The sequence below is a fragment of the Lepidochelys olivacea genome (genome assembly GCF_965140295.1).
Source record: "Lepidochelys olivacea isolate rLepOli2 genome assembly, chromosome: 2".
Taxonomy (NCBI): Eukaryota; Metazoa; Chordata; order Testudines; family Cheloniidae; genus Lepidochelys; species Lepidochelys olivacea.
Window position 1 is genome coordinate 156,792,982 of NC_140412.1, and position 23,597 is coordinate 156,816,578.

General features: G+C 45.0%; 1 protein-coding gene across 1 annotated transcript in view; it reads right to left on the minus strand.

The window, feature by feature from the left end:
• Positions 1 to 12,500: 12,500 nt before the first annotated feature.
• GLIPR2 (GLI pathogenesis related 2) overlaps positions 12,501 to 23,597 on the minus strand; it is a 43,059-nt gene continuing 31,962 nt past the window's right edge. The window contains exons 4-5 of the mRNA XM_084619927.1: positions 15,487 to 15,564; positions 12,501 to 14,324 (exon numbers count right to left, since the gene is read on the minus strand). Of these exons, the coding sequence (XP_084476053.1) occupies positions 14,164 to 14,324; positions 15,487 to 15,564 (239 nt within the window). The 3' untranslated portion in view covers positions 12,501 to 14,163. The remainder of the gene's footprint in view (positions 14,325 to 15,486; positions 15,565 to 23,597) is intronic.

Consider the following 23,597-nt stretch of genomic DNA (forward strand, 5'->3'; position numbering starts at 1 on the left):
CTGATTGTCACATCTGTCTTCCAGGCTCTGTCCCAGCCTCTCACACAGATGTATCCTGCAGCCAGCCCAGCTCAGGGAGCAGTGGGGACAGTGATTTCATCCTGTCAAACCAAGCAACATGGGTCTCATTGAGGCTTAGATGGAAGATCCCATGCATCTCTTGGAGGTAAAGACTGTTTACTCTTCTGGGCATTTGGGGCGTTTGCGACAAAGAGGGCGCTCCTGCTACATAGCCTGCCTGGGAACTTTCCCTATTCTTTGATCCCAGCCCTAGTAGAGAGACCTATGTGTCATCATGACATCCTTCTTTTATTCTCAGAGGATGTGTCTGGGATCCTGGAGATTCTTTCCTGCAGGAGGTTTGAGCGGGGAGAGATCACTCACTGTCTTAACCCATGGGTCTTTAACCCGGGTCTGCAGGGCTCATGGGAGCAGCCACACTCCAGCCCTCCACCTGGAAGCCTACTAACAACTGCTTACCTAGGACCCATGAAGTCTAGCCCCACTTTGAGGCTCCAGCCCGGAGGCCTATTGGTGGAGTCCCAGACCAGCTAATTGGCTCATGGGTCCTCCTTAAGCCAGCAGCACGGACAGGAAGCTGTCTGAACACCCGAGCTCCTCCCTCTTCTGGACCGGGTGCTACCTGTTCCTGCTCCCCCGGCTTGATTTCCTGGCATCCAGACTCGGTGAGACTCGTGGCATCCGATTTGTGGTTCTGATTGCAATATTGTCTTTTACTTTGGACCTTCCAGTATCCTGACCCAGCTGACTCTTGACTCCTGTCTTGCGAGTGTGGACTCTGCCCCTGGCCACTAGGTCTGGCTGCCCCTGACCTGGCTGTGACACTGACTTTTGTACAATTTCTCCAATGCCCTTTTCTGCTCTCCAGCTCTGCTCCCTCTAGCAAGACACACCAATCCCTTGGCTCCCAGAGTCCTAGTTGCCTGCTGTTCCAGGGCTGATGGGCAGTGCTTGTATCGCCCCCACCCCCACCCAGCTGCTTTTCCTATGGGAATCTCCCTAGAGCGGAGGAGAAATCTCCTCTTCTCTTAGGATCAGTCCCGGCAGTAATTCCACCCACCCTGGCCTCGGCCGAGCTACTTTCTTGACCTGGGATCAGGGACCAGTTTTGAAATCCTTTGCTTAGAGGTGTAGGTTGGGGCAGAGGCTGAAGCTCCAACAGTTCCCACTGGAGGACACCACCCTGTCTTTCTATGGTCTGACTAGGGCTCACCGTCCATCCTAGAGCTGAACACCAGATGGGAGCTGATAGATTGTCCTCGGTGGGCCATGTCCTTGTGTGTGATGGAGCTGTGTGCCAGAGAGGGCCACGAGCAGGTGCTCCATGCATGGCCAGGAACAGGCTAAACAGCCTGTAATGCTAGGTGAGTAAAACCACGGCCACATACAGACACCCTGGGCATCCAGCACAACTCACTCCAACTTGACCCATGACAGTAGTGACCCCTGCCAGCCTCTCTGAGGTGGGTCAGTATTGTCCCTGTTAGCTGGGGCACAGGGATGGAAAGCAACTGGCTGCAAAGTCCACCCACAGTGTCACTGACAGAGGCAGGACTGAAGCACGGTTCTGATACCAGTCCAGCTCCAACCGCTAGACCACACCCACTTCCAAAGCCAGAGAACCCAGGAGCCCTGCCTCTGACAGCCAGTACTTAAATGACAAGAGCAAACTCCCTCCCTTTCAGGAAGCCATAGAAGGGACTGTGTGCTGAGTCCCACTCTGCAATGCCACTGTCAGAGACCATTGCTAGTGGGTGCCAAGAGACTGAGCAGGGAACTCCTTGAAAGACTCCTAGAGACTCGCAGGTGTTTCACTGTGACCCTCTGGGAGCCGTGGAAAGTGTGCTGCATTGAAGAGACTCTCCTGGTCTCACAAAGGATTTATTTTCTCCTAGATAGTCGGTCAACCAGTGAGGCCAGTTTGCAGAATGTGGAAGAGCTGTTTGGCGATGGGTTGGAGGATTCACCATGTAGGTGGCAGCAGCTGGAGTGCCTGGGGTCCCCATGGGCCAAGCCTCCACTCCTGACACTCCAAGCTAATCTTCCACTGCTCTCAGTGGGGCTTTGGCTTTAGCTGCTGGGCCTGCATCCCTAGACAGAGGACTCAGGTATTTCCATCAGGCTGCTCAATGGCAAATGCAGCCATCCAAAGAAGTGAAGAATGGAAGTGAAAGAGCAAAGCTGGACCATCCGCTGAGCTGCTGCAATCAAGTAAGCAGAGCCGGGGACAGAAGAGGGAGAATTCAAAGGTGACTGGCGGCAGTAATCATAGAATATCAGGGTTGGAAGGGACCTCAGGAGGTCATCTAGTCCAACCCCCTGCTCAAAGCAGGACCAGTCCCCAATTTTTGCCCCAGATCCCTAAATGGCCCCCTCAAGGATTTAACTCACAACCCTGGGTTTAGCAGGCCAATGCTCAAACCACTGAGCTATCCCTCAGGGAAGAAAAGCAGTTTGGAAGTCAGGAGAGTAGAAATAAATAGCTAATGATGAATACTGTGGGCTTTGTCTTGTGTAGTGAAGGATTGAAAATGGGTCTCTTTACTATCACCCTAAACTTTAAAATAGCTGTGTATGATGAAAGGGCAGGTCTATAAAGGTAAGAGGTCCCTCTAGGAGTTTGAAGTCTCAGATGCTGTTGCTATTGCATGCTTCTACCAGCTAATCTCAACCCAACAAATCCCTCAGGTGGCAGCAATAGAGAGCTCGTGTCCTCTGTTTCTGAACTAGCCACCAGAAAAAGGACACAATACATGTGGCCAAGGTTATAGAGGGGCATGGGGGTCACTTGCAGAGTTACCTGTTAATGCAGCTCTTGTGGGGGAGCACGGCAGGGTACTGTGGACTCAGGGGCACCATTTCAAATTTTGGTGATGGTGGGGGGGGTGCGCAATTTATCCATGATTCCAGTGTCTCACTGTGCCTCCGTGGGTCACAACTGAGAATACCAAATTCACGACAAACTGCTGAGAGAGACACGGAAGACACCCACCCAAAACTGGTGGCTATTCTTCCATGGGATATACCAAACCAGCAACAAAAGTAAACTTCTAACTCACCACACTGGCTAACAAGAAGTCAGAAATGCAGCAAAGTTCTTGAATCAGGCTTGTAACAGTTATGGAATAAATTGCTGACTTGTTAAGTCTCTGGTTGCTTCCAAATCATTGGAAGGCCCTTAGTCCCTTGGTTAAAATGCTCCCATTAGTATAAATCCACAGTCCAGAGTTTTTTGAGCAGGAAAGAGGCAAAATGGAGATGTTTCCAGGGCCTTTTATAGTTTCTGCCAGGTAGACAGAAACCCGTTGTTTCAAACAAAGCCTTCAGCACAGCTAGTGGAAAATCACAGGTAACAAGATGGGGTTTGGAGTCACATGAGTAAGTCACATGCCCATGCATGCTTCGCTTAGTCATAGTTAGAATGTTCACAGGAAAGTCCATTAAGTGTAGATAGGTGTCTTCCATGGTCCATTGTGAGTTAAGTATACCTGGATGAGCCATTTAACTTGAATAGCCCCTTCAAGATGTGCAGGCTAAATACCTTGTAGGTGTTACCACAGGAGCAAACATTTGGAATACAGGCCCATAGTTAATATTCATAACTTCAGATACAAAAATGATACATGCATACAAATAGCATAACCATATTCAACAAATCATAACCTTTCCATGGACACCTTATTTGACATACTTTGTGCAAGATCTGTTGCAATTATATAACAGTGGTAGCAACAATGATCTACATGGTCATATTTTAATTAGATAAAGTCACACAGGGGCTATTTAGGCACCTGAAAGCTCTGGTTTTTGTTTTTTTTGTTTTTTGGTGGGTTTTTTTTGCAGATAACTTAGTAATTAGCTGACAGGAGCACTGTACCTAATTCCTATATAAAAGAGAGAAAATTAAATATTAGACCCAATGAACTTTTATACTAACATGTTCTGACATCTTGTGGCAAGTCACTTAAGGGACACTGGTTAAAATTTTAATGTATATTCTGACTTTGTTAGTAATTCTGCAGAGAGAGAGAGAGAGAGAGAGAGAGACCCCATCAAGACCTCTGGGTTCTATCCCAGCTCTGGGAGGGGAGGGGGTGTCTAGTGGGTTACAGTGGGGGACAGATACATCTGGGTTTCTATAGAAGAACATCAGACCAATGGTCCATCTAGCCCAGTATCTTGTCTTCCAACGGTGGCCAATAGCAGGTGCTTCAGAGGGAATGAACAGAACAGGCAATCGTCAGGCGATTCATCCCCTGTTGCCCGCTCCCAGCTTCTGCCAAACAGGCTAGGGACATGCCGAATATGGTGTTGCATCCTTGCCCATCCTGGCTAAGAGCCATTGATGGACCTATTCTCCATCAACTTATCTAGTTCTTCTTTGAATCCTGTTATAGTTTTGGCCTTCACAACATCCCCTGGCAAAGAGTGCCACGGGTTGACTATGAAGAAATACTTTCTTTTGTTTGTTTTAAATCTGCTGCCTATTAATTTCATTGGGTGACGCCTAGTTCTTGTATTATATGAAGGAGTAAATAACACTTCCTTATTTATTTTCTCTACAGCAGTCATGGTTTTATAGACCTCTATCATATCCCCCTTAGTCGTCTCTTTTCTATGCTGAAAAGTCCCTGTCTTTTTCATCTCTCCTCATACAGAAGCAGTTCCACACCCCTAATCATTTCTGTTGCCCTTCTCTGAACCTTTCCCAAAGCCAATATATCTTTTTTGAGATGGGGTGACCAGATCCACATGCAGCATTCATGATGTGGACATGCTATGGATTTATATAGAGGCAATATGATATTTTCTGTCTTATTATCTATCCCTTTCCTATTGATTCCCAACATTCTATTCCCTTTTTTGCTTACCACTGCACGTTAAGCAGATGTTTTCAGAGACCTATCCACAGTGACTCCATGATCTCTTTCTTGACAGGTAACAGCTAATTTAGATACCATCATTTTGTATGTAAAGTCGGGATTATATTTTGGCATGTGCCTTACTTTGCATTTATCAACACTGAATTTCATTTGCCATTGAGTTGCCCAGTCACCCACTTTTGTGAGATCCTTTTGCAACCCTTTGCAGTCAGCTTTGGACTTAACTATCTTGAGTTATTTTATATCATCTGCAAATGTTGCCACTTCATTCTTTATCCCTTTTTCCAGATCGCTGAGGAATATGTTGAACAGCACTGGTCCCAGTAAAGACCCCTGGGGGACACCCTATTTACCTCTCACCATTCTGAAGACTGACCATTTATTCCTACCCTTTGTTTCTGATCTGTTCATTGGAGTGCCTCAGAGCGTTGAAGGAGCCAGGCGGCATCTGGCCTCTCTCCCTCCACCCCAGCAGTCCAGAAGAAGCTGTTTGCAGACATGTCAAGTGCTCTCTCCTGCCACACTCACATGTGGGAGACTAATGCAGTCACAGAGTCCAGTCTGGGTGCCATGAATTCCTTTGGGCTGTGAAAAGCAGGAGGTCTTGAGCTGCAATGGATCCCCCTGTGCACGGGCTGAGTGGGCAACTCTCTACTGCCCTATCTGGATTCCAGGCCACACGCAGCAGCCGAGGGCTAAGGAGGAGGTGGTGGACTTACCCCTATAGTGGGTGTGGGAAGAAGCAGAGTGAAGAGGTTATCAGAGAGCCATCCCACAGCATTCCTCCTGGAGTCACTCCAACAACCACCTGGCTCCTTCCTGGCATAGGCCGCAGCCTCTAGGTTCCATGGGAATTTCTGAATTAACCCCCTAGAGAGCTGCCTCTGGCTCTTTACAAGCTCTCATACAGCCCTGTCATGAGAGGTAAGGAATAAGGTTTCCTCCCCCTACTACTTGGGGGGGGGGGGATACTCTCAGAGCAATCCGTGTAGGGCTTTGTGCCTCTCTACAAACTGATCACTTCCCATGGTGTGTCAAGAAGATGCACACCCCTTGGCAGGTCTGTTTAGAGCACCATTAACTCCCACAGGGATTTCTGCTCTAAATGCTCCAGCCCTGAGAGAAGGATTCTCCAATCCAGGCTTTGCTGTTCTGATGCTGCAGAGCTGATACGGAAGGCTTGAGGATTCCTGGAGAGCATGCTGCAATGCCAGCAATCCCATTCTTCCTCAGCCCTGGGGACATGTTATCTTTCTCCCACGGCACCTTCCAATGGTGGGAAGAATGTGATGTGTGTTTTGGAGTCTCTCCCTGGCTTACAGATAACCCGGGATGACCCAGGCCTTCCAATGGTTTGGGGGAGGGGATGGGACAGAATGAGGGCAGATGGCTTCAGCAGTGTTACTGAGCATGTTCAGTCCATGTGAGCATGCTGAGTACAAGCCAAGCAGCAACTCGGGGGGGGGGGGTGGCACTTAAGCCCACATGCTCCCTCCCCCACGCAGCTTCTCTGCAGATAACCCTCCTGCGGAAACAAAAGTGTGGACTCAGGGGAATGCTGTGCTGCGGTGTCTGTGCCCTGCAAGATACTCACGCGTGAAGGGAAGGAACACTGCTGTTAGCACTGGAGTCTGGGCAATAAGGAAGAGGAGTTGGAAATTCTCACTGAGGAGGGGAAAGTGGGTAGAACTGGGAAACCTGGGGGGACCATGTGTCTGACTGGAATGTTAGTGTCACTGGTGACAACCTGTATAGGAAGGGGAGAGAGGAGCAAAGTTGTGGGCTTGGTGGCTCTTGACATTAGACACATCATTACCTGTTTAAAGTTCTTGGTTATTGAGAATCCCAGATCCGAGGATCAATCTGCTAACTCAGCCCAGCCCAGCCCAGTGCGGGGCTGGTAGAGTTCACTGAATCCAAACCAGGGAGCATGTTCAGGTTCTCCTTTAGCACCTGTCTGTGACTTGTGGGAAAACAATTGGGTTAGCATGGGGCACTTCCTAATGGGAGACAGACTGGGGAGGTCTCACGTAGCCAGTAGTAAATTATCCCTGGAGATTTAAAAAAATTATTTGGGCTTTTTGTAATAGGTATCCTCAGACACCCAGCTCTGAAGGCAGCGCCGCCAACAGCAGCAGGGCAGAAGTAAGGGTGGCAACACACCATACCACTGCACCCTTACTTCTGCGCTCTTGCTGGCGGCGCTGCCTTCAGAGCTGGGCGCCCGCTGTCACCTATTACAAAAAACCCCAGATAAGTGACTGTCAAATAATACAAGCCCGCAACCTACAACTCTCATAAAATTAAAGCAACTTTAAAAAAAAAAAAAAACAAGCCGAATTCCACTCAAGGATTTCTGATCCTCTCTCTTTAGGAAGACCTGGGACAGGTCCAGCCCACTGCCATTTCTCTGGGACTAATGAGAGCTTCCCTGATTGGTTCTTTTCTTCTTCCCCTCTCCCTCCCCTGGCATGAGTTCCATGGGTTCTTTTCACAAAGGCAAGTGGAAGCCAGACATCATAGGCCCCATGATTTTGACAGTCCTTTTGCAGCCTCTGACCCCAGTCCCATCATGCCTGGAGGGGTAAAAGATCCTCCAGCTGCCATCTTATTTGTGGTCTTGTCCTTGTCAGAGTCTCTGGGTGAGAGAGGAACCCTAGCTTACATAAGCAAAATATAAAAGCAGTTATTTTCCTGTTAATCAACTACTCAGGTATAAGCTGCTCTCGTTTCATTCTCCCACATTCCAGACTGTTCTACAAAGAACATAGTGTCTATATAAAATGAAGAAACCAAGTAAATGCTTCAGTTTTTCAATACAACACTGTGTGTCAGGTTTCAGAGTAACAGCCGTGTTAGTCTGTATTCGCAAAAAGAAAAGGAGGACTTGTGGCACCTTAGAGACTAACCAATTTATTTGCGCATAAGCTTTCGTGAGCTACAGTTCACTTCATCGGACGCATCAAATAAATTGGTTAGTCTCTAAGGTGCCACAAGTCCTCCTTTTCTTTTTGCGAACACTATGTGTGTTTGTTACTCCTGTGATGTTGCACCATTCTGACTGAATACTGATTGAGTGAACTACAAAAACAAAGGGTGTATTTTCAAAGTGCTAAATGAAATCACTTAAATCCTGGCTGATTAAAAAGGCGGAAACTGCACTTCCAACAAGAAGTGGACCAATTTCTGCGGCTTGTAGTCCTGAGTTCTCTCCTCCATCACCTGCAACAGGAACCAAATGCCAGTTGCCTGATAGTTAGCATTTCTGAGACACCACATCAACCACCACTTAAGTCTTTCCCTGCACATAACTTTGGAAAATAAGGCTATTCTTTCTGCTTATCCTGATTTAATGATTTTGAATGGAGCCATTATTCTGAAGCTAGTGACAGTGTACTTCGTTTCTGCTATTGTACAGCTTTTAGGCACAAGCTATTTTTGACCAAGTATACAGATGAAAAAGGTTTAAGACAAATTTAAGGGGCACCAAGGTTCTTTGTGTCACCACAAAGTAGTTGATATTCCTCAGAAGACTATGGAGCACATTGGTGACATGCTAAGTTTTCAGTACTCAAAAGAAAGAAGAAAAAAGCAAGATTGTAATGGAACTACTAAGTAGTATATGTTGTCTTTCCAGACAAGGACTTGCCATGATACTGAACAAACTGAAAATACACTCTTAAGTGGAGAGCTTGAGTGCAACATTATTCAGCTGCTTTGTTTACAGGAAGAATATGATCCTGATATTTCAAAGTGGTCAAAAAAGAGTCAAGACAAGTTGGTTATTCAAAATGAGATGGTGGAAATCATGACTCTTCAAACTGCGAGGGCTGTTTCTGAAAAAAAATCTGCAAAGTGCTCTACAACTATGGTAGAGTTCTCCAGTAATGGTTGTGCCTGCAATATATGGACGGTGAGATGGTCATGAAGAGGTCACTGGATTGTACAATGAAGCCTGCAAATTGGTGGAGGTAATCGCATCAGTAATTAAAGATATAATTGCCTCTAAATTGGAGGATCAACAGTTGTCATGGACAATGCTATGGCGGTGCTACTACCATGGCACGCTTAGAATCAAGTGTAGCAACCAGATTACAACAGGAAGAACCCTAAGTGACATGCTCATTGCTATCGGGATGCTTTGAATTTGGCATGCCAGGACCTTATTAAAAATGCTACTCTCCGAAGAAATACTCTTGAAACTGTGCATTAAATCATAATTTAAAAAAAATCACTCAGATGAGATACTATATTTCATGACATAAAATATGAAGTGTTAAGTAAATTACCTGGCATCTGTGTCTCCTGTCTGACAAGATGGACTTTCCAAGTAGAAGCATTGGTTTCAGTTTCTGAGAACTACCTTGGATTGTGTGCAACTTGGGAGGTTGTGAAGGATGTTGCAAAAGATCCTGAAATGAGAGCTATGGTATCATAGAAGCTCAAATTGAAACTTAACTTCTTCTCTGGTATTGAACTAGGTCAAAAAGTCCTAAACATGGTAGTCAGTCTGCCCCAAATTCTGCAAGGGCTGGAGGTTTTCAGCAACAGAAAGCCAATCTCTTAAATAAATGGCACCTAATTCACGTCAGTCCATCTGATCAGATAAACACTTACAATTTATTCTGGGAGCAACTCCACCAGAAAAGTCAAAAATTGGAGATAGTCCGAATGCCTGAGCTTCCAAGGAAGAGAAAAGTTCCCAAGAAAAAGCAAATGGGAATAGGAGAACCCAGCTACCCAAACTTAGCAAAGGAATTTTATAAATACACCTACTTCTAAATAGCTGATTTTACAATGTCTGGTATTCAATCAAGATTTGTACAGATACTAAAATCTATTCAAAATCTTGAAACTCTAATAATGACTCCAAACATAACAGAAATGCAAGTTTGAGATGTACTTGAGGTGCCTGGTTCTAATTTCAGCCACGATAGATTAATTACTCAGCTTCATCTCTTGCAAGCCAACTATCATTTTACAGAACAGTCACTGAAATCAGTTCAGAAATAGCTTAGTTTGCTCAGCCAAACTGAGGGCTGGCTGATTTCCAAAGTGGTGAAGTTGATAAAAATGATTTTGATGAACTGGCAAGCCGTGCTGTAAGTGAGCATAGTTTCAGTGCTCTACATTGTATTAAAAATGGTTTCTAATTACAATGTGACAATCATAGCTCAACAGGTGTATGACTTTACGTGTACATAAGCACAAAAGTGCAGATGTACAACTTATAGATGTTCCAGAAGAATTCATTCCACAAACCCAGGGTGAAAACCGTCATTTGGAACTTTTTCACATTTGTAAGCCATTCATTTTTCTTAAGTTTTAAAAAGTAATGCTATAATTAGTAGTACTGTATCATGGCTAAATGTGTCCACTTTTAGTAAACTGGAATAAACGATGTTCTGTGCCAAACTCAGCGTTTCCTTTATTTGTTAATGCAATCCCTGAATTTCTGGGCGGGGAGAGGTTAAAGCCTGCAGTTGTCTCTACACCCATGAGAGGTGAAGTGGGGAGGCTACCAAAATAAAATGGTGATTAGAGGCAGGATTCCTGTCCAGCATACTTTGTGATCAGGCGTGGGAGAACATTTACCCATCTTGTACATTTTTTTACTACGTAGCCTGGTTGATTAGAGATGGAGGCCAGCTCTAGTTAGCATCCTACCTGTGACTGCATAGAGAAAACTTGGGGTTTGATCCTGAGCCCAGTAAAGTCAGCAGGAATCTTTCCATTGACTTCAGTGGCATTAGATCAAGCCTGTTCCTAGGACTGTTGCAACTCTTGCTACGGGTATAGCCCCAAAGGAGCCCTATTGTAAACACAACTCTACATTAGTACAGCATGTAACTATTGTTACCATGCTCCTAATCCCCCAGTCAGCTTCATATCCCGCTAAGAGAAGGTGGGAATGATTTGCTTTACATAAGTTGACCTGCACTAATAAACATGATCATTTGGAGGTTATTCTCTATAGGCTCTGACTAGCTGGGCTCAATCATGGAACTACCCAAAGCTCCAGTTCTCTTTGGGAGATGCTACCACTCCCAATGAACATGGAATCAAACCTGGACCAGGATTTAGGGTGTGGACTGAACACATTATGCACACACTCTGTGTATCAACATTCCATGTCTTATGTGTGGGGCACTGAGAACCACATTGGCATTTCTTGGCTGCTTGCCATGTTTGAGAACTTGCTTTGTAAACATGGAACTGGCTTATTGTGACTGCTGTAGAGTTGTTTGTGTCTGAATGTCTTTATGTGTTTTTCAATTTTTATTCTGTTTTGCACAGCTAAACTGCCACAGACTGCTATTTCTAAACAGCTTATGAACCGTTTGGAGAACAACTTCTTGTCACTAAATTTTTTTAAGATTGTTGCTAGGTTTTGATTTACTTGGTTATCCTTGTCCCTATCCCCCAAGTTCTCCATGATATTTAAGAAATTGTTAGCAGGCAGAGAAAGTTCACTAGCCAATTCTTTTACTAACCTAGGATGCATAACGATTCACACTAACAGATCTATAGGTGGCCAAGTTTTCCTGGGTCTAGTTCCTTGTTCAAGAAACAATACAGCCAGTCTCAGGGCTGTCAGTATAACAAGCATATATTTATTCAAATAAGGTAATAAAGTTGGTGTTTCAAATGATCAGTTTTGTCTAAAATTTTGTTAAAACTCTTCCATTTTCACCTCTGGAGAAGATAGTATGTTGCACGGATGGTAGGAGACTTTCTGGAGTTGCTTGGTTCCAGCATTTCTCAGACTGAGTTCTTGGACACGAAGTCCCCAAACTTGCGAACACTTAGGTACCCTATGTAAGAGTTTGCCAGGATCAGGGCCAAAGTGAGACTCTTCTACTGAGCATGTGTGAAATTAAAATAAATAAAAAGATGAAAAGAACATTGTAAGTCCTGCTTCTAAGATGTGTGCAACCTTGCACCTATCTGGGAGCAAGTGTTAATTCAGACCTCATACAGGAGGTATGCAATATTTGTGATCTGCTGTATCATCTACAACTTGTTGGGGGTTTCCCCCCCACTCCTTTCTTTACTGGATCAAAACAATCACCACTCCCGTGCACTGCATTGTAAAAGTTATAACAATATAATTAATTCTGAAAATAAAGCTTCTGGATTCGTTAATATAGACCAGGGGTGGCCAACCTGAGCCTGAGAAGGAGCCAGAATTTACCAATGTACATTGCCAAAGAGCCACAGTAATACGCCAGCAGCCCCCCATCAGATCCCACCCTCCAGCCCCCCAGCTCCTCCCACCTGCCGCAATCAGCTGTTTCGCATGCGCAGGAGGCTCTGTGGGGGAGGGGGAGGAGCGAGGGCATGGCAGGCTTGGGGGAAGGGGCAGGGGCCTTGGTGGAAGGGGCGGAGTGGGGGCAGGGCCTGGGGCAGAGCAGGGGGTTGAGGAGTGAGCACCCCCCAGCACATTGGTAAGTTGGTGCCTGTAGCTCCAGCCCCAGAGTCAGCGCCTAGGCAAGGAGCCGCATGTTAACCTCTGAAGAGCCGCATGCGGCTCCGGAGTCACAGGTTGGCCGCCCCTGATATAGCCTGAGATAAGTGATTCAAATTAGGCTACAATTATCTAGCAGTAATTCGTAAGAAAAATATTTATTTTCATTTTCAGATTTTCACTTTTTGGTGTTAAATTCTTGGGTTACAGCAAAAGGAATCTAACACACTACTACAGTGACCTATAACTAAGCCGTAACACTGCAATATACCAAAATTGTGTAAACAAAAAGCCTTTCCATACTGATACTCTCTGTGGGCCAGATTCTGACCTACGAATAGGAGTACCCAATAGGAGTCAGGGTATCAGTGCATGGCCTTCTAGCTCTGCGATAACACTGATCCCCTTTTTATATTTAATAGGGGGGAAAATGCCTGCAGCCAATTTTTAAAGAGATAATTTAACCTTGGATTGGTTCACACATTCATCCTGCATAGAAAAATATTATTCTTATTTTCTTATTACTGCATAGTCCAAACTCAAAGTAAACACTGTGGACCAAAGTGTTGCCTCATTTATATCCAGTGCAACCCCATAGGATTGTTCTAGGGGATAACAGAATAGGACTCTGGAACATTACTGATCTTCTAGTATGAGGGATGTACCTGATATTCATTTGGCAGCAAAAATTAGTTCATTGAACAAAAATGCAAAATCCAAGACGCTCCACTGAAATTCTTCCTCTAGGGCCCCAGTACTAAGTATTATTCCCTCTGCATGGGAGCACGAGCCACCAGCACAATCTCTGGACCTATGTCAGGCAATAGATGTCTAAGAGAAAGTTTAGTACATTTTGATGGTAAGTAAACTAGTAGTTCCTTAGATTAGTTCTAAAAGGGCAAGTTGTGGCAACATTTAGTGAGTCAGAGAGTGCAAGAAGCTAAAGAAAGGGGGATATTTCGTTTTTTTTGTAATGAAATAAACAGGACATGTGCATTTAATATCTATCTCCAATTTGATGTATATTAAAGTAAGGCAACATAAGTACTGTAAAATCTAAGGGATTATATGAATTGAAAATATATTCTGTTCAAAAACTAGTTTAGCTACTAAAACTTAAAATCTACCAATTGAATATAAACATTTTTGACAACTTTTGTACCAGACATTAATTACAGAGCTGATTGATTTGTATGGTTTCACCGGCTGTGTTTCGGATAGCATTCAACAAGATTTTACTCTTGATAGATATTTATGGATCTGGTCCCGCCGCCCTTACTTGTATGTAACTTCCTACTGAAGTCTAAGAGAGTGTTGCGTGGCTCAAGACTGCAGAATTGGATCCTAAAACAATAACGTACAGATGGCGTCGCATTAAAAAATACTGGAAAACTGGAATACAGTGATAGATTATTACAAGGTGATATTTTTAGTTACAAAGTTATAAAGTTACAAACTTGTTTGCTTTACAAAAAAGCCACACACAGTTCACACAAACTATTAAAAATCCACATAAATTCTTGCCCTTTACATGTTTGGCAAAATCAAAATCTTGGAGTTTGCACATATCCATGCTTTAGTACTTCTCAAATGAATTAGTTCAGAACAAGGACATATCTCTGAAGTTGTATAGATCTACTGTATGGACTCATTCAAGTAACATAGTTGTTGCCTCGTAGTGACAGGTGAGCGGTAGTATCAAGCACGGAATATCATTTGATTTTATTTAATTTTAAAGATGTCTTCAGTCCACAAGTACACTTTTCATTAACCAAAAAAACTGTCTTTTTATTATTTCTTTGGAGGAAGAACGTTTTCTTCATAGAAACCTGGATTTACTACATTTCCAGGTGGATCGTATCTGGCCACCACAAATGTGGAGCCATCATTTGCTGTGGCTTTTCCAATTCCCATCTTCTTTGTGTTCTTCCAAACCATTGCTGTAAAGTGACCTAAGAGGAAAAAGGTCAAATAAACACATTATCTTTGGACTTTGGATTTCTAGTGATTGAGCAAAAACAAGTCACACCAAACTAAGTTAGTTTCTTTCTCTGACAGGATAACAAGCCTAGAGGGTGAAAAAAAAAATGCAGCTGATCGAATAGTTTGTTTTTAGAAAGACAGCCAATATGGTTCTCCACTGCACTCATGAGCTCCTTGCTCTGTTCCAAAACCAAAATACATAGGAAAAGTTACGTGGAGATAACCAGGCCTTGATGAACATCAAGTACAAAAGCCCCAGATTCAAGACCCTGGGTAGGCATCATACCATGCCCAGCAATGATCCCAGCCCCTTCTCTCCCAGCAGTATGGCTGACAAAGTAACCATCCTACCACTGACTGTTCCCCACCTGCTTCAACGTTCTGATTCCTCCGACTATGTTTCCATGGTGCACAGCATAAGTTAATAGCATTAGTGAAACATTAACTTCCCTGGCTTTTTTCTAGTCTCTTCTGACAGTTGTGGAGTGGCTGTCTCTCAGAACCTATTCCACCAGCTGTTCCCTCTATGCACAGTTACAGATAAATGAACTTTCCTATGAAAAACTTTTGAAATCTCTCTCATTGTTTCCTGCCAATTCCAAGAACAACGGTATTTTCATCTCATACTAAGTTGCTAACAGGCAACTAAGGAGCCAACATTTGGCCCCAATTTCTACTCTAGGTAACACTTCATTGACATCAATGGAATTAGATGATAGGAGATGTAAACCAAGGCACACATCAGCACAGTATCTTTAATTAAACAGCTGTACGGTTTCTATTATTACAATTTTGATAATTTGTGGGAAATAAAGTGCATTTGTCCTCAAAACCAACACCTTTTAATAATGACAGTTGAAGGAAAAAGACTGAGACATTTTAAAAAATATATCTACTTTGTTTCTAATACAAATTTTGTTTACTTTCTCATTCCCCTCAGAGTCACAGTTTCCTTTTATCCTTCCAGTTCTTGTCATTTTCCTGTGAGCAATTCTAACACTGGTCTTTTACACACACACCTGAATTTTTTTTTAAACAGCTGATTTTTGAAAAATAGTGAGAAAGTAGCTTTAACAACTTTTTAAAGTAAGAGCTGCATCTTTGAAGGAGCAGTGCACAGCCTGAGCTCACCTGTCCCAGAAGAAAACCCTGGGTTTTGAAAGCTGTAATTTTTTATTTCAGTGTACCATCTTTCAGCTACTTCCTTTCCTGCAAGACAAAATAAATGATGCTGTGGAATTGCAACAGACAGAGTGAACTCAGCAAACTGCAACTCACATCTCCTTGCCCACAAGATTCTTCTGTTAATAGATCAGCAAGAACTCTTGATGATTCAATGGAGTCATATAAACATAGAATGAGTAATAATTTTAAGCTTCTTCTTGAATCAAGGGAAGTTCTTAGTTACAAGTGGCCTTCCCGTCCCACTCCCCAATTACCATCATACTCAAATACAGCATTCCATTATAAAAGGAATTAGAGCAAGAAAAGAGAAACAGTGTGCTGATGGATGCTTTCTGTAACAGAAGAAAACCCTAGGCCCTTTCTGAGAAACAGCAACAGAAAGAGACATAAAAGGCCACACCCTAAACAGGATGATGTACTTTCAGAGAGAATTAAAATTAAAAACCACAAACCTACCCAAAAGGATGAGCACTAAAGTGAGGTTTCAGAAAGATTAACTCACCCTGTTGGCTGATGACATGTACAGTAAAATTATCCACTGTCTGTATTATTTACACAGAACAGAATAAGTTAAGGATGAAGTGCTGGTCTTTTACAGAGGGGTTTCTGCTTGGGGATTTGTGGACAAGGGCAATGCTCCCACCACCCCCATTTCCACATGTCTGGGTGATTTCTAGTCTTATTTATTCCCTGTGATCCGAATAGCAGAGGGCAGTATGATTATTACACCTAGCAAATTTATCCACCAAATAAAGCAGAAATACCCCTTTCCCAACCCCACCAAAAACCCCAATGGTAATCCAAGCCTGTCAGATTTATAACCCCCTCAAAACATGAAAAAATAGAAAAGCAATAAATCAAAAGCAATGATAATATTTGGTCCCAATATAAAGCAGTTACCAGCAGCTTTAAGCTAATGCATTCACTGGGAAGACTTAATTTCCCTGATATCTTTGAGACAATTTCCTCTGTCTCAATGAACTTCGGCTAGAGAAGAATATGAAAAGGCTTGCAGTTCAAATTATTGGGCCCTCTCTGGATGGCAGGTGTGACCCAAGAACCTCTTGATGTCCATTGGCAGAGGGCACAGGGGTTCACCAAAGCAGGTCAGATAAAGTCTTTGCTGAAAGCCTGTGTCACAGTGGTCATCAAATCATTGTGAAATGTATGGGCAGAATGTGGAAATGTATACTGAAAATTATATTCATAAGGCCTTGTAGCTAAAGGCTGGCCACTTAGAGGTAGTGTCACTGAGACAGACTTCTCCAGATAGGAGGTGGGAGACGACCATTGTGAATCTTACAAAGGAAGTCTTTCAGTCAGACTGCGAGTGCTGCAGGAAAAAACAAAACCAGCAGGGGTTATCCTGTTTATGAGTAAAGACAATGAACTTTTGGGGGCAAAACTGGGGGTACGGAGGTACACCAGGTATCCTTCAGTCTGTGAGGACAAGCTGCCAGCAGGCTTGATCTTATGAAAGCAGGTCTCAGCCATTCTGGTTGAAAAGGCTGGGGAAAGGACTTGGGGGAAGCTAATCTTTGTGAGGCAGGGCTATTCGTCTTGTGTGTTATAGGCTCTAGCAAGCATATTATCATTTTGTTTTACACGTAACCAGTTGTTTCCAGTATTCTTTCTGACTATCATTTGAATCTCCATTCTTTGATGACAAACTTGCTTTCACTATAAATGTATCCAAGTGCTCCGTGTTAAGTGGAATGGTGATCCTGAGGTGAAACTAGTAAGCTGCTGCGTACTATTCCTTTGGGAGTAGCCAACCTGATAGTTCTGTGAGTGTTCAGTGGAATAGGGGCTGGGCACTGCAGAGGGATGCACAGAGGACTTGGGGATTGGTGTGTGCCTATTGCTAACCCATACAGAGAGAGTGAAGCCTGTGGAGGCCTGGAAGGCAGTGCTTGTTTTGCCAGAGGCTGGTGGAGTTATGGTGCTGATCCACACCAGGCAGATAAGACTTCCTCATGCGAAGGGCAGGTGACAGCGAGGTGCCTCACAACCCTGGGTAAGCTGGGAAGCGTCACAGCAGGTGCACTCCAGAAGTCAGTAAGGAAAAAGTCACAGAGCGTCAAGAAGGTTCCTCTATCCACCACCAAAGAAAAGCCAGTTAAAGGAAAGAAGGAGCCACTTGAGACTCTACAAAAAATTCAAAGCAGGTCTCCTCTGCAGTATTCTTTTGATCAGGGATAAGTGTAACACCCCCTCCCCATTGTAAGCACTGAACTTACCGAATACTGTGCCTGTGCTGTAGAGTTTGTGTTGTGTGTGTGTTTTTCAATGCTGGCTGTTGTGCAGTCAATCCCTGTCCCCGGCATTTTAATTCTATACAGCTCCTGCACCATTTGGAGAACATCTATGTGGTCCAATTTTCTTGTTAAGCTTCTGATACAGTCAACTACTACAGCTGCTCTTCTAAACTTTTTGAATGAGTTATTAAAGACACTAGACCAGATTAGCCAGTGCAGTGTAGGTGCTTGGAGTCACATGGAAAGCATAGTCTTGATCTAAACCAATGTAAGTGAACCAGGGAAGATCATGTCAGTGTGAGGGTAATCCTCTGGTGGGACAGAGCTGATGTAGAGAGTCCTGCACCATTCCCTACTGCAAGTAGATTAGGGAAAGGGGGGCAAGGCAAAGACACCTCTGTGATACACCAATCCTTGGCTGCAGTTAAAATCCCTGGGGCCATTTCTTAGGGTAGCCTTCAGTTCACAGGGACTGGCCCTGCATAAAGCCAGTACCAGGATCAGGGAGGTAACAATGTGAGCTTTAAGCTACCCTTGCTGACACACCTGAGCGGCACTGTTCACCTCCACTCCAGGAGCTATCTGACCAGAACCATATTTCAATAGCTGTTTTTACTATTTACCATCTTCTGCTATTTTAATCCTTTTTTGTCCTGCAATGAAATTAAGAAACTTTGATTATACTACACAAATCCTTAGAACAAAAAAAATGACTCAGGCAAGCTCTGTCTTGAGTTAAGAGTTTTATCATTTGTTAGTAGCATTGCATCGTGGCTTTGTTAATGTTTATAGCCCTGTGATCTGTTTATTCCCAGCCTTGGCAAAACAAGGCTTGCAGTTTGTTGGAGTTCAGAGGTGTTAGGATATAGATATTCAGGCCTGTCTGTAAAGACCTATACTCTAAGAAATTAGGTGTATTCTTATCACTTAGCTAGTTATAGAGGTATACAAGAAAGAATTAAAATCACTGTCTGCCGGTGTAAGAGCCTTGTCTTACTGTGACAGTCTGAGGCTCTGTTCTTAGGCTAAGATCTTTGGCTAAGCAACTGAGGCAGCCATAAGCTGGGAAGCGAATGGTCACCTCCTCACATTCCAAACTAGTCACGTTGAAATAACCCTGTTCTTGGGCTAAGGCCTTTGGCTAAGCAACAGAGGCAGCCATAAGCTGGGAATCAAACGATCACATCCTCACATTCCAAACTAGTCACATTGAAATAAGGTGCTATTGGGCTGTTAGGAATACAGTCCTGTCCTGATAATGCCTATCACCTCCAGAGAAAGGGGAGTGCCTAGAGGACGTAAAAGGAAACTTAGTTTGATAGCATCCTGTCTGGCAAGAACTCACTTATCGATAGCTGGGATGTGAAATCCTCATTTCTGTGTTTGTTCTATCACTGTAGTCCCCATTTCCCCATTGTTTGTCTGTATAATCTCTGTCTGGTTCTGTGATTGTTTCTGTCTGCTGTATAATTAATTTTGCTGGGTGTAAACTAATTAAGGTTGGGGGATATAATTGGTTAAATAATCATGTTACAATATGTTAGGATCGGTTAGTTAAATTTCAGGAAAATGATTGGTTAAGGTATAGCTAAGCAGAACTCAAGATTTACTATATAGTCTGCAGTCAATCAGGAAGTGGGTGGGAAATGGGAACAGGGAATGGGGGTGGGGAAATTGGAATCATGTTTTACTAAAGGGGGAAATGGGAACAGGGAATGGGGGTGGGGGAATTGGAATCATGTTTGGCTAAGGGCAGGAATGGGAACAGGGACACAGGTAAGGCTCGGTGGTGTCAGAGCTGGGAAGGGGGACACTAAGGAAGGAAACTGGAATCATGCTTGCTGGAAGTTCATCCCAATAAACATTGAATTGTTTGCACCTTTGGACTTCGGGTATTGTTGCTCTCTGTTCATGCGAGAAGGACCAGGGAAGAAACTGGGTGAACGAATAAGCCCCCTAACAAGACATTTTATGTGGAACAGATTGTGTTTAATGGGGCGAACTGATCATTGACCATGTAGTTCCACTAAACTGTATGGCAGTGCATGGAGCAAGGCTGGCCTAGGCGTTTTGCCACCCAGGGAGGAAAATGTTTTTGGCATGCATGCACACATACAAGCAGATCAGCTGAGAAAAAGGTTGGCATACAACTTGACTGCCTCTAAGGCTGGCTTTGAGTTTACTTAAGTGATGAATTTGGCTCTATTTTCGTTCTTTGTTTTGGGGGAGGAAGGGGAAAGCTGTTGAGGATGGAAGGTTTATTTGCTCTTCTGTTTACTGTCAGGTTCTTTTGTGTCTGCAACTTTGAGGAGGCCAACAGCCATTTCATTTTGCCTCTCTTCCATGAGGGACTAATCCTGCAAGTTCACCATTACTTCCTGACAGTTGTTAACTGTTGGAATTCAAAATGGGAGTTGAAGGTGCTTTGCACCCCTCAGGAACCAATCAAGAACTTGCAGGATCAATAAATTGAGAGTGTCCTGGGGGATTTGCAAACTCAGACCATAGGGAGTCTAGCTGTATTTTGGGTGGCTTCCATGGGTACCAACTGAGTTTTGAGCTGCCTCTCCATACCTCTGAATTTAACTGGGAAGATCCTGAGTGCTGCAATCCCGCCTTGGAGATTACAACTCCCATAATGCCTTGGGGAAGGGAGAGAGTCATCCTCTCCCAGGGAGTGCAGGGGGAGCGTGTGGTGGGCTCCGTTTTTGGGAGAAGAGCTGAGATTGCTTTTGTGGATCACTGTCCATCCCAGGAGCTGCTGCTAACCTACTGCCAGGAAGCCAGAAGCTACTACTGAGAGCCTGCTGCGGCTTTGACCAAACAGGGAGCCTCAGAGGTGGTTGGTGGCTTCACTGGAGCCAGGGAAGAGACTGTTGCTGTTCCTGGAGCTGACTGAGGTGGGCCTCAGGTGAAGGCAGTGTGTGAGTAACCATCAGCCTGGTTTGGGAAAGCATTTGTATGGGAAGGGGCACAGCAAAGAGACTCTAAGGGGTTGTCTGAGTCTGAGAAGAGGCAGAGTGGTCTTCTCATCAAACAAGAACCAGGATTTCTGACATTTGGTTGAAACAATCTTCAGAGGGGTTGTGCAGCTTGTTGCCTTGGCTGGATGGATTCACTGGACCAAGGGAGTGCTATCTCCAGTTTCAAGATCTCCAAGCACGCCCAGCCAAGCAAGTGTTGAGAACTCTGAAATCCAGAGGAATGTCCACTTTGGGGAAGGGCAAATGGTGGCAGGGTAAAGGCAAGTTAGATACGTTTCATTTACTATTGTAAACTATATTTGTTAATTGATTTATTGAACTGCTCCCCCTGCCGATTTAAATTAGAGGTGACATTTAATCTCAGTCTGTTATATCATGTTTTTTAAAGTTGTTAAGTAAAGGTGTGTTAATTCAAATCTAAGTGTATATTGGGAGTACATTGTTTATAATTGGAATTGTTGAGTTAGACCAATTGCACAGATTAGCTCAGGGTTACTCCTGGAGGTTCCCAAGGCACACCATTGAGTGTGGACAGGGCCCAGCCAGGGGGAGGCACCACCAATTTTAATTTCCTCTACAAATAAAAGGACTGCAGTGGAGGGTGTCAGGATTTCCACCTATCCAACACCACCACTGGAATACTCAGGATCTCCTTTATTGTCAACATCAGGTTCTCCAGCACACAGGTGAGTGCTGCCTGCTCCCGACCAACCCAAAGCGGAAAGGGGGTGATTTTTACATAATTACGATAATTTATGCAGCACCACAGATGAATGTCGCTCTGTGGACAAGGAAAAGTTTATCAAATAAATAACCCTGCTCTAATTTATGCTTTCGTGTATCTGGTTTCCCAGTCGATTAATCTGTAATAAGTAAGCCAGAACAGAAAATACTGAAGGCAGGGGCTCCAAACACAATTTGCAGATGCAAAGCACTCTCTCTGAAGTCAATTTGAAAAAAAACCCCACAACCACAATTTTCAGAGATTGCTTATAACAAGCATCAAAGGGCCTAGATTTGTCTCCCACCCCCATCAGCTATGTTATCTCTGCTTAACATTCCAGGAAGGAGAGTAATAAGTCAGTTAATGCTGCCAAAGCTGATAGGCCTACAAACATGCACAATGTTGGGCCCTAGTTAATTCTCTGACTGCAGAACAGCAATGACTCATGTTTTGCTATTTCACAGGCAGTTTTAGTCTTCGACAGCTACCAATTTCTCAAACTGAACTCTACTGTTCATATGTGTGTGGCTTCAGTTCTCAGGATGCAACACACTCAACCCCTCCACTTACATGCTCCCATAGAATTATGACTTCACTAACCTCCCGGCCTTAGTTGACAAGAGGGCAGTGGTGAGCTGGAGCCGGTTTGCACCAGTTCGCTAGAACCAGTTGTTAAATTTAGAAGCCCTTTTAGAACCAGTTGTTCCGTGAAGGACAACCGGTTCTAAAAAGGCTTCTAAATTTAACCGGCCAGAAGTGGCGCCTTAGGCACCGACTCCATGGGTGCTCCAGGTCTGGAGCACCCAAGGGGAAAATTTGGTGGGTGCAGAGCACCCATCAGCAGCTCCCCACCCCACCCCCGGCCACAGTTCACCTCCGCTCTGCCTCCGCCTCCTCCCCTGAACGCAGTGCCCCGCTCTGCTTCTCCGCCCCACCCAGGCTTCCCGCGAATCAGCTGTTCACGTGGGAAGCCGGGGCGGGCTGAGAAGCAGGCGGCGGCTTCGCACTCAGGCCCAGGGAGGCAGAGGTGAGCTGGGGCGGGGGGACGCGAGGAGGGCCGCCTGCGCCACAGCAGGTAACCTGGGCGGGGCGGCACGTAGGGGAACCGCTTCCCACCCCAGCTCACCTCTGCTACCCTCAGCCTGAGCGGGAAGCCGCCGCCTGCTTCTCAGCCCTCCCAGGCTTCCCGCTGAACAGCTGATTCGTGGGAAGTGGGTGGGTGCGGGGCGCAGAGAAACAGAGCAGGGCGGTGCGTTCAGGGGTGGAGGCAGAGCGGAGGTGAGGTGATCTGGGGCCGGGCACAGGGTGGGGAGCTGCTGGTGGGTGCTCTGCACCCACCAAATTTTCCCCATGGGTGCTCCAGCCCTGGAGCACCCACAGAGTCGGCACCTAAGGCGCCACTTTTGATGTGATCAGTGGGGGGAGTGGCTGCTCCCCCTGCTCCCCCCCCAGCTATGCTCCCGCACCCCTAGGAGCCAGAGTGACCTGCTGGATGCTTCCTGGGAGCTGCCCCAAGTAAGGACCGCAGGACTCCCCACCTCGCCCCCCCGGCAGGTCCCTCTGGCTCTTAGGGGTGGGGTGGGCACGCACTATGGTGGCCCACGAGACCCTCCTGCCTGGTTCTGGGGGCAGTCAGGGGACAGGGGTGGATGGGGCAGGGGTCCTGGGGGGCGGGCGTCAAGGAACGTGGGGGTTGGATGGGGCAGTAGTCCCAGGGGGCGGGCAATGACCCCCTCGTGGGGTGAGGAGGGAACCCGTAGTTAAGATTTTGGCAGCTCATCACTGCAAGAGGGTTAAGTCAATGCTCCGCCCTGAAGACAAAGAGCAAGTGAAGTGCTGTCTGTGATACAAATCTATGAACTGAATGCATTATGTAGTGACCTGCACATGACTGTTTGCCATCCTGGTGCTCTCCAGCAGGTGTTAGTTTACATTTGACACATAAACTGGTGGTAAAAGTAAACTGCATCTCACTCAGACACTTTCTGAAGCAATTGTTTCAAGCATAATTATGGGCTCTTCTCTCTCCCCCTCTGCCTTCTCTTGAGTTTTGGCCCAAGAAAAGCCATTGAAACAAGACCTGTTTCGGAG